General features: G+C 43.3%; 1 protein-coding gene across 1 annotated transcript in view; it reads left to right on the forward strand.

Moving 5' to 3' along the window:
* LOC124805612 overlaps nt 1–15,180 on the forward strand; it is a 359,950-nt gene that overhangs the window by 322,523 nt on the left and 22,247 nt on the right. Inside the window, exon 10 of the mRNA XM_047266178.1 lies at nt 7,063–7,251. Within this exon, the coding sequence (XP_047122134.1) occupies nt 7,063–7,251 (189 nt within the window). The remainder of the gene's footprint in view (nt 1–7,062; nt 7,252–15,180) is intronic.

Genomic DNA, 15,180 nt, shown 5'->3' on the forward strand with positions numbered 1-15,180 from the left:
AGAGAAAGCTTTTGACAATGTTGACTGGAATACTCTCTTTCAAATTCTAAAGGTGGCAGGGGTAAAATAGAGGGAGCGAAAGGCTATTTACAATTTGTACAGAAACCAGATGGCAGTTATAAGAGTCGAGGGACATGAAAGGGAAGCAGTGGTTTGGAAGGGAGTAAGACAGGGTTGTAGCCTCTCCCCGATGTTGTTCAATCTGTATATTGAGCAAGCAGTAAAGGAAACAAAAGAAAAATTCGGAGTAGGTATTAAAATTCATGGAGAAGAAATAAAAACTTTGAGGTTCGCCGATGACATTGTAATTCTGTCAGAGACAGCAAAGGACTTGGAAGAGCAGTTGAATGGAATGGACAGTGTCTTGAAAGGAGGATATAAGATGAACATCAACAAAAGCAAAACAAGGATAATGGAATGTAGCCTAATTAAGTCGGGTGATGCTGAGGGAATTAGATTAGGAAATGAAGCACTTTAAGTAGTAAAGGAGTTTTGCTATTTGGGGAGCAAAATAATTGATGATGGTCGAAGTAGAGAGGATATAAAATGTAGGCTGGCAATGGCAAGGAAAGCGTTTCTGAAGAAGAGAAATTTGATAACATCCAGTATTGATTTAAGTGTCAGGAAGTCATTTCTGAAAGTATTCGTATGGAGTGTAGCCATGTATGGAAGTGAAACATGGACGATAAATAGTTTGGAAGAGAATAGAAGCTTTCGAAATGTGGTGCTACAGAAGAATGCTGAAGATTAGATGGGTAGATCACATAACTAATGAGGAAGTATTGAATAGGATTGGGGAGAAGAGAAGTTTGTGGCACAACTTGACCAGAAGAAGGGATCGGTTGGTAGGACATGTTCTGAGGCATCAAGGGATCACCAATTTAGTATTGGAGGGCAGCGTGGAGGGTAAAAATCGTAGAGGGAGACCAAGAGATGAATACACTAAGCAGATTCAGAAGGATGTAGGTTGCAGTAGGTACTGGGAGATGAAAAAGCTTGCACAGGATAGAGTAGCATGGAGAGCTGCATCAAACCAGTCTCAGGACTGAAGACCACAACAACAACAACAAGGACAGCTCCGAGCCAGGCGCCCTGTACCATGCATTCCAGTGACCCCAAAACCACCACATTGGCGACTTCCGTGGAGTCACGCGACACCTCATTAGTGGGCAGGGTGGGGGTCTGTTGCTGAAAGCTTGGTCCGCCTCGGTGCCGGTGATGCCTGTGTGTTGGTTAGAAAACTTGCAGCTAACCTGTCAGCGTGCTAGACTCACCGGACTTACAACTGGAGTTACGGTCTTCGGTGCAATTTTGTATGATAGCAGAATCACCCTCGTGTTTATACCACGAATCCTGACTGTAAATTTGTCATCAGTCTGGGGATTCGACCTGTTGTGCCGCCATTCATGAACAGCATTCCAGTGAGTGTTTTCCAACTGAATAACCCTCCCCCAGATATCGCTGTTGTATCCTAAAACGGTCTACAGAATGTCGACATGTTGCCTTGGACTGTTCGCTCATCAGATCTGTCTCCAATGGAGCCCTTAAGGGACATCATCGGACAACTCCAGCGTCGTCCACAAATATCATTCCTTTACTGAGTAACGAAGTGCAACTGGCATGGAACGTCATGCCACAAATGAACATCCAGCATCTGTACAACTCAATGTATGCACGTTTTGCAAGCTTGAATTCAACATTTTGACAGTTACACCGGTTATTAAAGTACCAGCATTTCACATTTGCAATGGCTTGTATCGCGTTTACAATTTCCAGTTATCATGCGATGTTAACAACTTAAATAGGTTACCTAGACAAATGTATTCCTTAAATTCTTTTGTGTTGCGGTTTTTTTCGTCACTGTATATCTAAACGCAAGTAGGAACATATATTTACGGAAAAACTGTATTTGACAATTAGCAATCTTTATAAGCTTTCTTAGATAAGAAATAAAGTGTATACGTAATAAATTCAGCTCAAGTCTCGCTAAGATTTAGATGGGATCGAACATTTCATTACTTTAGCAAAGTTCCGAGGGGACTACATTCGTTATAAGTGTGCACTGAAGTACGGTACTGATCGTTTCCTTTCCTGTTCCACTCTCAAATAGGACTGACTATATGCCTCCGTATAGGCCCTAATTTCTCGTATCTTATCTTAGTGGCCCTTACATGCAATGTATGTTGGCGGCAGTAGATTCGTTCGGTAGTCCTCACATGGTCGTTTCGTTTCATATAACTTTGCAACGCTACGACCAGATATTTAAAGGATGTGACTGTGTCAAGCGGGACAATACTAATGTTCTCTACATTTAGCTTTAGCTGCCATTCATCACAGCAACTAGAAACTGTGTCTAAGTCATCTTGTTTCCTCCTACAGTCACTCAACGACGACACCTTACCATACACCACAGCGTCATCAGCAACAACTGCAGATTGTTCCCACCCCCCCCCCCCCCCCCTGTCGCCAGATAATTTATGTTTACTCGTATAAAGAACAAAAGCGGTCATATCAAACTTCCCTGGGGCACAAGCCGTCGAGGACAACATTCTGGAATGTATAACTTAAACAGTCTTCGAGCCACTCACATACCTGTGATCCCATTCCGTATGCTCGTACCTACGTTTACAGCCTGCATTGGGGCACCGTGTCAAATGCTTTCCGGAAATATAGAAATTTGGAATCTGCCTGTTGCCCTTCATCCATAGTCCGCATCTCGTGGTCGTGTGGTAGCGTTCTCGCTTCCCACGCCCAGGTTCCCGGGTTCGATTCCCGGCGGGATCAGGGATTTTCTCTGCCTCGTGATGACTGGGTGTTGTGTGCTGTCCTTAGGTTAGTTAGGTTTAAGTAGTTCTAAGTTCTAGGGGACTGATGACCATAGATGCTAAGTCCCATAGTGCTCAGAGCCATTTGAACCTTCATCCATAGTTCACAGTATATCATATGAGAAAAGGGCAGGCTGAGTTTCGGACGGGAAATACTTTCTAAAACTGTGCTGATTCGTGGACATAAGTTTCTCGGTCTCAAGGATATTTATCATATTCGAAATGAGTATATGTTCAAGGATCCTGTAGCAAACCGAAATTAGAGATATTGGTCCGTAATTTTGCGGATCTGTTCTTTTAACCTTCTTATATACAGGATTCACCTGCGCCTTTTTCCAGTCGCTTAGGACTCTGCGCTGGGCGAGAGATTCGCGATAAATGCAAGCTAAGTGAGGGGCCAATGGTAGAGTACTCTTTGTAAAACAGGACTGGGATTCCATCCGAGCCTGATGGCTTACTTGCTTTCAAATATTTCAATTGTTTCTCTGCATCTGATTATTATGTTGCCCATACGGGAATCTGTCCGATGACAAAACGATGGTACGTTTGTACGATTCTCCCGCGTGATCGATTTCTTTAACGCGAAATTTAAAACCGCTTTCGTTTTGCTATCTTGAACTGCCACACCAGACTGGTGAACAACGAACTGGATGGCAGCCGTACACTCGCTTAACGATTTTAAGTACCACCAGAATTTTCTCGGGCTCTCTGCCATATCTTTTGCTAAGGTATGACTGTGGTACCGGTACTTATATAATTCGCGCATAGATCTTTTTACGCATTCACGAATCTCTACTAACCTTTGCTTGTCGTCATTTGTGCATTCTCTTTTGAACCGAGAGTGCTTCAGCCTCTGCTTCATCAGCATTTTCCGAATTTCGTTATTAAACCATGGTGGGTCTTTCCCATCCTTAATCCGCTTACTGGACACATTACTGTCGAGACCCCGATTTACAATCTGCTTAAACTTTGCACATGATTCCTCTGCGTCCAACTTACTTGAACTAAGTTATGTCAATTCACTGTCTAAGTGAGATGCCAGCAACTGCTTATCTGCTTGAAAACGTTCTACTGGCCTTCTTGACCGATTCACTAACTTTCGTAACCACAGTTGCTATAATGACATCATGATCGCTAATCCTCCTTTCTATACTGATGTTGTCGATAAGGTCTGGCCTGTTTGTGGCTGCAAGGTCTTAACGATATTTCCACTGCATGTGTGCTGCCGAACTAGCTGCTCAAGTCAGTTTTCAGAAAACGCTTTCAAAAGCATTTCGCAGGACTGTCTGTTTGTACCACCAGCAATGAACCCATAGACATCCGCCCTGTACTCGGTAGGTTAAAGTCACCTCCAACTACTATTCTGTGATCTGGGTCTTGATGCACTAATGACCGTAGACTTTCTTCGAATGACTCAAGTACTGCCACGGAGGAATCGCGTGGCCGGTAAAAACATCCAACAATTAACTTTGTTTCACCAACACGTTTTATACGGGACGAGATAACTTCTCTTTCACACTCAACTTTGACCTCAATAGAGACAATACTTTTGTCAGCTGCAGTGAACACTCCCCCTCCTATGGTTTCTAATCTGTCCTCCCGATATAAGTTCCAAGACTTGCTAAATATCTCAGAGCTTTCCAATTCGAGTTTTAGCCAGCTCTCGGTCCCAAGAATAATTTGAGCGCGAGAACTTTCCTGGAGGGCAGTAAATTCGGGAGCTTTGTTACGAATACTTTGACAATGTTTAAATGGTTGATGTATATTTTGATGGATTTAATAAATCTAACATTTACAGACGTAGCTTAATGATGAATGTTTAACAACTTTTGATCAACTTCGGCTTTTCTTCGAATATTATGCTCGTTATGAAAGTTCTCCTATAACTACAACGTGCTATTTGTCGTTGATAACAGGTGCATTTTTTCATTTGAGTGTTCTTAAGAAAACTACAATCTTCTTTAAACGTGTGTATATGTAACTTTATGTTTCACTCATAACACGATTCTGCAACGTATGTGTTAAACTCAAGTAGTGTGCAAACATTTGCTCAACTGCAGAACTTGTTAGGCCACCTCGTAAAGCTTACAACGACATTTAGTTTCAGAAAATCGTAGTAGTACCATATGCAAGCTTCCTGATGCCGCCATCTTACCTCACCAAACGTCAGACTCCCTATAAAAGGCCCATCTTTGCTTGTCTAGTAATGTATGTTTGTGGATATACCCCCAAGAGCAGCTACAGACAAGCGTAACTAGATTCGCGAAGACTCATTTTTTACTGAAGCCTGATGTTTGGTGAGGTACGTTGGCAGCGTCGGAAAGTTTCCGAACGGTACTACTACGATTTTCTGAAACGAAATGATGTTGTAAACTTTACGAAGTGATGCAACCAAATTTGCTGTTGAGACGTAGGCCTACATCAGGCCACGTGTATGCACTTTCAGAGCAGACTACATTTCGTAAGAACACTCAGATGAATAAAGATACTTGTCATAGACCACAAATAGCACTTTCTACTTACAGGAGCACTTTCATAATGACTATACTATTGGAAGAAAAGCCGAAGTTGATCAAAACTGATTTAAAACACACCACTGAGCTACATCTGCTAATACTACATTGATTAAACACCGTCAAATATACATGACCTATTTAAACACTGCCGGTTTCAGATAAGACGAACTTCAATGTAAGTATTAATGCTTACATACAGTACAAAAGCAAAAATACTTGAGATGTTTCTTGTTACGCTTGCATTGAGACATGCTCCTTTCCTTGTGTCTTCCGACTGCTGTACGGAAAATTACTGTCAAACATGATGCATGTACTTACCATTATGTCGAAACTCTAAAGGTAAAGAACTTATATTAGTTTATCCTCATTTATTACGAGTGTTTTATCAGTAATCAAACAGCTGTTTAGACGTCCTTTGCGCTCGCCGCCATATTACGATTCTACTGTGCTGGCTTCAGTGACACCGATGATACTGTATTCGGTATTGCCAGTCTAGTAATACGAGGTGCTATCCAAAATTTTTGGGACTGGTGCTGCCATCTTTTGAAAACCTTACCTTTGGACTACTGGTCACCATCACCCTCGAAGCAGTTCTCATCCGCACATACACACCAGTCCCAGCGCTTCTGCCACTGGTCAAACGTTTTCTGGAAGTCCTGTTTTTTGAGGGTGTTTATCACCGCCAGTGATGCTTCTTGAATCCTCTCTAGAGTGTCGAATCGACGGCCTTTCAACTTGAGTTTCAGTTTTGGGAATAGCGCGAAGTGGCAAATGTGCCAAATCTGGCGAGTACGGTGGGTGGGGTACAGCCGCCATGTTGTTTTTCGCCAAAAAGGTCCTGATGAGCAAGGACGTGTGACAGGGCGCGTTGTCGTGATGCAGCAGCCAGTTCCCTTGACGCCAAAGTATGGGGCGTTGTCGCCGCACGTTTTCACAGAGCTGTCGCAAAACGTCACAGTAGTACGCGGAATTCACTGTTTGGTTGGGCGGGACGAATTCTTTGTGCACAATTCCCTTGGTATCAAAGAAAACAATGATCATGCTCTTCACTTTGTGCTTCACCTGTCTCGCTTTTTTGGGTCTTGGAGAGCTCGGGCTCTTCCACTGGGACGATTGTTGCTTTGTCTCTGGGTTCAAATGGCTCTGAGCAGTATGGGACTTAACTTCTGAGGTCATCAGTCCCCTAGAACTTAGAACTACTTAAACCTACTTAACCTAAGGACACCACACACATCCATGCCCGAGGCAGGATTCTAACCTGCGACCGTAGCGGTCGCGCGGCTCCAGACTGATGCGCCTAGAACCGCTCGACCACACCGGCCGGCTTTGTCTCTGGGTCATAACTGTAAATCCAACTCACTTCGCCGGTGATAAACCATGACAGGAAGGTTGGATCATCAGATGCGGTCTGACGAATTACATACACACGCTCTGTTCTGTTCGCGGATCCATCGTAAAATCGCCTCACGCCAAACACAGAGTATTATGGAAATCACTGTGGTCATGCAATATGTCCTCCCAGCTGAATGCCACTCTGCACACTGCCTCATCAGATATTCAGCTCTCACCACCTAGCGGTACAAAGATCTACTACTCCTACTTTCCAGATGGCACCACCAGTCCCGAAAATTTTGAATTCCACCTCGTATATGTCTGTGCGAGCACCACAATGTCAGCAGCGAGGCTGTAGTGTAAGCTGAAGAGATTTACATTCACCACAGGGGTGCCAACATCCCGGAGCCTCTGGCGCGCGTCCTGGAGCCGGTGAGTGTGCGCCACCTGGACTGCGATGCAATGGGCGGCGTCGCCCCAGGGGCGGCTAGGCGCCTGGCCCGCCACGGCAGCACCGGCGGTGGCGACCCTGGCGTCGTGGGGCCGCTCGTCTGGCAGCTGCACTGCCGCCAGCTGCAGCAGCAACAGCAGCAGCAGCAGCACGGTGAGTACGCGCCTCACCAATATGGCGCAGACCTGTTGACGGGTAGCGTCTCTCTTTGATACATTAGGAGACAACATTCCTGAAATGTCACCCATTCCAATCAGCTCCAGGTACCCAAAAACATGCGTGTTATGCAGACTGCAAGAGGACTAACGAGGAAGTCATTTGTGCTTATTTCAGTGGCTGTCAATGTTGAACCGTATTTGTATTTTATAGACTTCAAAACACAATCTATTGCACTGCTAAGTACACCAAGCACGAACAAGTGGGTCTATGGAAAATCGCTAAGCAGATCTAAGGCTTATTTCCAGTCACTCGTTGACCAGACTTGTGTGGCAGTAGAAGAAGGGTAGAAGGACGAATCCTCAAAATTGCAGACCAATATCCTTAACATCGGTTTGTTGCAGGATTCTCGAACATATTCTCAGTTCGAATATAATGAATTTCCTTGCGACAGTGAAGTTGCTGTCCATGCATCAGCACAGCTTTAGAAAGCATCGCTCCTGCGAAACACAACTCGCCCTTTTTTCACATGATATTTTGCGAACCATGGATGAAGGGTATCAGACGGATCCCATATTCTTTGACTTCCGGAAAGCGTTTGACTCGGTGCCCCACTGCAGACTCCTAACTAAGGTACGAGCATATGGGATTGGTTCCCAAGTATGTGAGTGGCTCGAAGGCTTCTTAAGTAATAGAACCCAGTAGTTGCCCTCGATGGTGAGTGTTCATCGGAGGTGAGGGTATCATCTGGAGTGCCCCAGGGAAGTGTGGTAGGTCTGCTGTTGTTTTCTATCTACATAAATGATCTTTTGGATAGGGTGGGTAGCAATGTGCGGCTGTTTGCTGATGATGCTGTGGTGTACGGGAAGGTGTCGTCGTTGAGTGACTGTAGGAGGATACAAGATGACTTGGACAGGATTTGTGATTGGTGTAAAGAATGGTAGCTAACTCTAAATATAGATAAATGTAAATTAATGCAGATGAATAGGAAAAAGAATCCCATAATGTTTGAATACTCCATTAGTAGTGTAGCGCCTGACACAGTCACATCGATTAAATATTTGGGCGTAACATTGTAGAGCGATATGAAATGGGACAAGCATGTAATGGCAGTTGTGGGGTAGGCGGCTAGTCGTCTTCGATTCATTGGTAGAATTTTGGGAAGATGTGGTTCATCTGTAAAGGAGACAGCTTATAAAACACTAATACGACATATTCTTGAGTACTGCTCGAGCGTTTGGGATCCGTATCAGGTCGGATTGAGGGAGGTAATAGAAGCAATTCAGAGGCGGGCAGCTAGATTTGTTACTGGTAGGTTTGATCATCACGCGAGTGTTACGGAAATGCTTCAGGAACTCCGGTGGGAGTCTCTAGAGGAAAGGAGGCGTTCTTTTCGTGAATCGCTACTGAGGAAATTTAGAGAACCAGCATTTGAGGCCGACTGCGGTACAATTTTACTGCCGCCAACTTATATTTCGCGGAAAGACCACAAAGATAAGATAAGAGAGAGTAGGGCTCGTACAGAGGCATATAGGCAGTCATTTTTCCCTCGTTCTGTTTGGGAGTGGAACAAGGAGAGAAGATGCTAGTTGTGGTACGAGGTACCCTCCGCCACGCACTGTATGGTGGATTGCGGAGTATGTGTGTAGATGTTAAATGTAGAAGGCAGCAAAAGAAAAGCTGAAGTTTTAAATTTCACGTTTAAGACATCGTTGACACAGGAGAATCGATTAGCCATCGCACAGACTCCCGTGTGGACGACATAGTCATTAGACATCGCTGGCGTAGAGAAACAGCTGAAGGGCTTAAAAAAATATTAGTCGTGAGGTCTAGATGAAATCCCACTTTGATTTTACAGAGTATTCTACCATTGGCCCCTCACTTAATTTGCATTTATCGGGAATCTCTCGCCCAGCGTAAAGTGCCAAGTGACCATAAAAAAGCGCTTGTGAATCCTGTATATTAGAAGGGTGAAACAAAAGACACGCAAAACCACAGACCAGTCTCATTAACATCGATTTGCTGCTGAATCCTTGAACATATTCTGAGTTCGAATTCATCAAAATTTCCTCGAGACTGTAAAACCTTCTGTCCACAAATGACCACAGCTTTAGAAAGCATCACTCTTGTGGAACTCAGCTTACCATTTTCACACATGATATACCGCAAAGTATGGATGAAGTGCAACAGGTAGATTCCATATTCCTACATTTCCTAAAACATACAATATGGGTGCTCCCATGCAGACTGTTAACAAAGGTGCAAGCATATGGAACGGGTTGCCAGATGTCTGAGCACCTCGAAGGCTTCTTAAGTAACAGAAAACAGTATGTCGTACTCGATGCCAAGTGCTCGTAAGAAACGAGGGTATCGTCAGGAGTGCCCCAGGGGAAGTGTGATAGGACTGCTGTTGTTCTCTATATACGTAAATGATCTGGTGGGCAAGGTGGGCAGCAATCTGTGGTTGTTTGCTGATGATGCCGGGGTGTATGGTAATGTGTTGTCGTTTAGTGACTGTAGGAGGAAACACGATGACGTAGACACAGTTTCTAGTTGCTGTGATGAATGGCAACTAAAGCTAATTGTAGAAAGCATTAGTATTGTCCTGCATGACACAATCACATATTTTAAATATCTGGGTGTAGCAGTGCAGAGTGATATGAAATGGAACGAGCATGTAAGGACTGTGGTAGAGAAGGCGAATTGTCAACATGAGTTTATTTGGAGAATTCTGGGGAAGTGTGGTTCATCTTAAAGGAGACAGCTTATAGGACACTAGACTGCCCCACTCTTGACTACTGCTTGAGTGCTTAGGATCTGCACCATGTCAGATTGAGTGAAGATATCAAAGCAGTCTGGAGGTGGGCTGCTAGATTTGTTACCTGTGGATTTGAACAATATGCAAGTATTATGGACATGCCTTGGAACCCCAAATGGGAATCCCTGGAGGGAAGACAATGATCTTTTCGAGGAACACTGTTGAGAAAATTTAGAGAACCGAAATTTGAAGCTGACTGCAAAACTATGCTTCTGCTGCCAACATACATTTTGCGTCGGGACCACAAAGATAAGATATGAGAAATTATGACTCCTATGGAGGCATATAGACAATCATTTTTCCCCCTAGTAGCAAGTGGAGCTGGAAAGGAAGTCACTATTAGTTGTGCAAGATACCTTCTGTCACGCGCCGTATGGTGGCTTGCGCGGTATGTAAGTAGATGTAGATGTACATCGAGGAAAAAAAAAAATGAATGCCACAGTGAACATGATGTTCATGCCTTTTAATGGTTGCTAGACTTCCTTCCACTTGTATCTGTGTACAAATTACCAGTATTTGCACGCAACTTTGCACACAACTCTTCAAAATTTTCCAGAGTCAATTTATGTTGTGCCATTCACCAGGCATTGAGGCATTTAATTCCTAGTGCTGTGCTGGGCTTTCTCTATACTAAAACTAATCAAACACACCATAGACAGTCAATATTATTAATTGTGGACGATATAGGGTGCAAGACCTCGAAAGTACTGAAGTAGACTTTCGGTATCTAGTGGATGCAGAGGTCGCGAGTTCAGTTCCCTATGACCACATCAAATTTTTATTTTGTAAGGCAGGCCTAGATCTAGAACAGGATTCAGTCAGTTTCACTGAGCCCGCTGAGACATGACTTGATTAAAGAAGTGGGTACAATCACAAGTAGCCTGCTGAAATCGCATGACTTTCAATATTTCATCAGAGACTTGTTAGTATTTTATTATCCCATATTCTGATCAAAATACACTTTTATAACATGGTGCATAGTCATCATGGAAGGCAGTGTCTTTGTTTGGTAACACTGGATGCACCGCGTGATGTGGCTTATTGGATAAGGAGGACTGCAGTTCAAATTCTCATCCAGCCATCAAGATTTACGTTTTACAACAATAATGGAAATTCCATGCTGAAACGCTACTTAAAATAATGGAAAGGCAACCACTCATTGACAATGGACTGATGTGTGGTTCCGAGAAACACTTAACAAGAAACAGCGCTCACACAAGCTTCTGAGCTCTTGCTCTTTTTCTAGCAAAAGTACACGAAGACACCAAAATAAATTATATCAGTCTCATTGTGGGCACAGGAGTGTGTGTTTGTGTATCTGCATGGTTGTGTGTGTGAATGTGTGTACTTTTAGTAGATAAAATGCGAGAGCTCGAAAGCTAGTGTGAATATTGTTTCCAATGACTGTTCCTATATTCCATGTACATGTCTGCTGTGGGTGAGTGGTTACCATTCAGTTGTTTTATTTAAGATTTAAGTTTACTACTGTTTCCCTAAATTTCATATGCCAAATGGTGTGATGGTTTCTTTGAAAAGAACATGAGCTACATATTCCCTTTTATGCACTTTTCCATTCTGAGCTACTCCTCCATCTCTCATCAGAAAGGAGGGTAGGTTCAAGTTTAATGTACCAACTACCTTATGTCACTGTAGGCCAAGATCTAGCATACGTTGATGAAGATGAGGCAGGAATTTTGCTATGTTTTCATGCAAGGAAATTTTTATGTGTGAGCTCTGATTTTTGTTATTTTATTACAATGATGATTTCTCTCTATGTAGGTGGGTGCAAAGGAAATATTTTCACACTCTGTGGAGAAAGTTGGTGAGTTAAACTTCATGAGGAGAACCTGCCATTACAAAAAAATTGACACCCCAATTAATGTATCAACCGTGGCACTCTCTCTCCTTTACTTCGAGATAACTGCCCTTCTTTGAACTTTTTTGATGTCCCCCTTCTATCCTATCTGATGCGCATCCCACATCATGCAACACTACTCCCTTAGAGGACAGACAGGCGTAGTGCAAGCAGCCTCTTCAGCAGACCTGTTGCATTTTTTATGTGTCCTGCCAATAAATTACAGTCTTTGGTTTGCTTTACCCACAGTATTATCTATATTCTCATAATTGTTATCCCTAAACATTTAGCTGAATTTGCAGCCTTTAGATTTGTGTAATTTATTATGTAACAGAAAAATAACGGATTCCTTTTAATAGTACATGAGTGACTTTGCGCTTTTCATTATTTAGAGGCAATTTCCACTTTTCGCACCATACAGATATGTAGGATAAAAACCACTTTGCAATTGCTTTTGATAGTCTGATGACTTTACAAGATGGTAAATGACAGAATGATCTGCAAACGATCTGAGAGAGCTGTTCAGATTGTTTCCTAAATCATTTATGTAGATCAGGAACAGCAGAGGGCCTGTAATACTTTGTTGGTAAATGCCAGATATTACACTGTCCAGTCACATAAATGTGACCACCTATCAAAAGCCTGAACAACCACCTCTTGCAGTGAGGACTGCTGTGAGACATGCAGGAAGAGTGCCAAGGGATCAACAGAGATGTGGGGAGATGTCAACTCCAGTGCCATGGCCAGCTGCACTATGTTTCATGGTTGAATATCAATGGTGTGAACAGTGGTCCCACAGATTCTTGATTGGAATTAAATCTGGGTCGTTTGGTGGCCAGGGAAGTACAGTAACCTCAGTGTGGTGCTCTTTGAGCCGCACACATACACTGTGAGCTCTGTGGCATGTTGCATTGTGCTTCTGGTAGATGCCATTGTGCTGAGGAAAAAAAAACTGCATGTGGGGGTGGACATAGTCCCCAAGGATAGATGCGTACATGTGTTGATCCATTGTGCCTTCCAGAATGATGAGATCACCCAGGGAATGCCAGGAAAAACATTCCCCAGACAATAAAACTCTCTTTTATGAACTGGTTCTTTCTGACAATTGATACAGAGTGTATGCTTTCAGATGTTTCATGCCGAACATGCCAATGGCCTTCTGTCATGTGAAAAGGCCACTTGTCGCCATTCACAGGACGTACAGTTTCAGTACTGTCATGCGAATTCCAGCCTCCATTGCAGATGGACAGCAGGCAGCGTGGGTGCAGGAACCAAGTTCCTGCTGCAGAGGCCCATGTGCAGCAACGTTCACTGAGCAGTCCTGCAGGAGACACTGTTGGTAGATGCTCGGTTTATCTGTGCAGTCAGTTGCTCAATGGTTGTATGCTCATTTGCCCATACACATCTCTGCAGCCATCATTCACCCCTGTTAATTGTGGCCCATGGTGCAATGTAGTTGCCTCTGTGCTAGTTTTGGGTAGTGCCATTATGCCACGTATGGAGTACTTTAACCAAGGCAGCGTGCCAACATTCTACAAACTTACCCATTTTGGAAATGCTTCCACCCTTGGCTCGATTGAAAGTGATCATGCCCTTTTGAGCATCAGATAAATCACTCCATTTCTGCATTACTATAATCACTGCACTGTTTTCCACATCCCTACTACATGCTTTATACGTCCTCCATTACCACTTGCCGCCTGTGAGTAGTTATTGCATGTTGACGTCGAATGTAGGCGGTGGTCTCATTAATGTGACTGGACCACGTATTTCTGTTTTACTTGATGACTTGCCATCAATTACTATGAACTATGGCCTTACTGACAGGAATCTAATCACACATCTGAGACGAAACTATAGCCGGGAAATTTTATTAGAAGTTGCTTATGATGAACAGTGTCAAAAGCCTTGTGGACATCTCAAAATATGAAATCACTTGGATATCCTCTGTCGATAGCACTAATTACTTAATGAAAGTAAAGAGTTAGATGTATTCCACAAGAATTATATTTCCTGAATCCATGTTTGCTGTTTGTCAATAAATAGTTTTCTTCAAGGTAATTCATGGTGGTTGAAAACAGTATATGTGTTTCGGTTTTCTTGTGACATATGCAGCTTCCTAGTGTTAGGTAGGGATCTTTCATAGAGTGAGTGGTTGTGTAAGATTACTAAGTAAGGAAGTATTGTATCAGCATACTCTGAAAGGAACCTGACTAGTACACAGTCTGGTTCAAGGATATCTATTTGTACTCATGTTGGCAGCTGTTCTTGACTCAATTCCACAATTAACTAAAGGTAGTATAAGTACTGCACTGTAACAGATGCAAAAATCAAGGAACCAAAACTCATGAGAAAAATCAGAGAGAAACTGAAGCAGAGTCATTAAACATAACCAAAGATGCTACTAGATAGTCTGTCACAAATGCACAAAGATAGCTGACACTTTTCATGACATGTCTGAATGCTTGTGTCCCCACACCCCCTTCCTCTAGACTGGAGCCCTGGGGGATCAAAGGAAATTCATGCCAAATAATCCTGCCCAGTCCCATGTGGACCAGCACTGGTATCGGTGACTGAGGAGGCTCGTTGAGAGAAGTAGAGCCTGGTAGTCTGTGGGCATCTGTGGCAACTCACTCCATTGATGATGATGGCAGGAGGCAGGTGGGGCCATTGGAGTGGAGGCCTAACCAGCAGGGGAAGATCTAGATGCAGGCTTGGTCAACAGAGAAGCTGCTGTTGTGCAGTGTCATTTGACTGAAGCAGGTATGTTGGTTTTACTCATTTGATGTGAACCCTGTTTGGTTTGACGTTAATTAAGAGCATCATTGTGTGAGCATCGCTTTCTAAGACTGGAAAGGAGGCAATGTCAGGTGGTTGCAAGGGTGCTTTAATGGCATCTGTATGGGTGGGTTCTGTCTCTGCTGAAATAGCCATAATTGTCATAGCTTCAGCCAGTGGGTAGACCTTTCAGTAGCGATGAAAATATATTTGAATCCTTGCACTAGGAGTAGTGGCCCTCCAAAGTCTATGAAACATGAGAAAAACGGCATATCAGTTCTCAAAAAGAATCGAGAGGGTTGTGGACATGGTATCCGACTTCAGCCAACTGACAAGGTAAACAGGTTTTAACCCATAAATGACAACCATGTCATACCCTCAGACAAACATATCTGTCTATTATCATCTGAATAGTTGTGTTGGCTCCAGAATGTGCAAGGCTGTGAATG

Source organism: Schistocerca piceifrons, chromosome 7 (assembly GCF_021461385.2).
Source record: "Schistocerca piceifrons isolate TAMUIC-IGC-003096 chromosome 7, iqSchPice1.1, whole genome shotgun sequence".
Classification (NCBI taxonomy): domain Eukaryota; kingdom Metazoa; phylum Arthropoda; class Insecta; order Orthoptera; family Acrididae; genus Schistocerca; species Schistocerca piceifrons.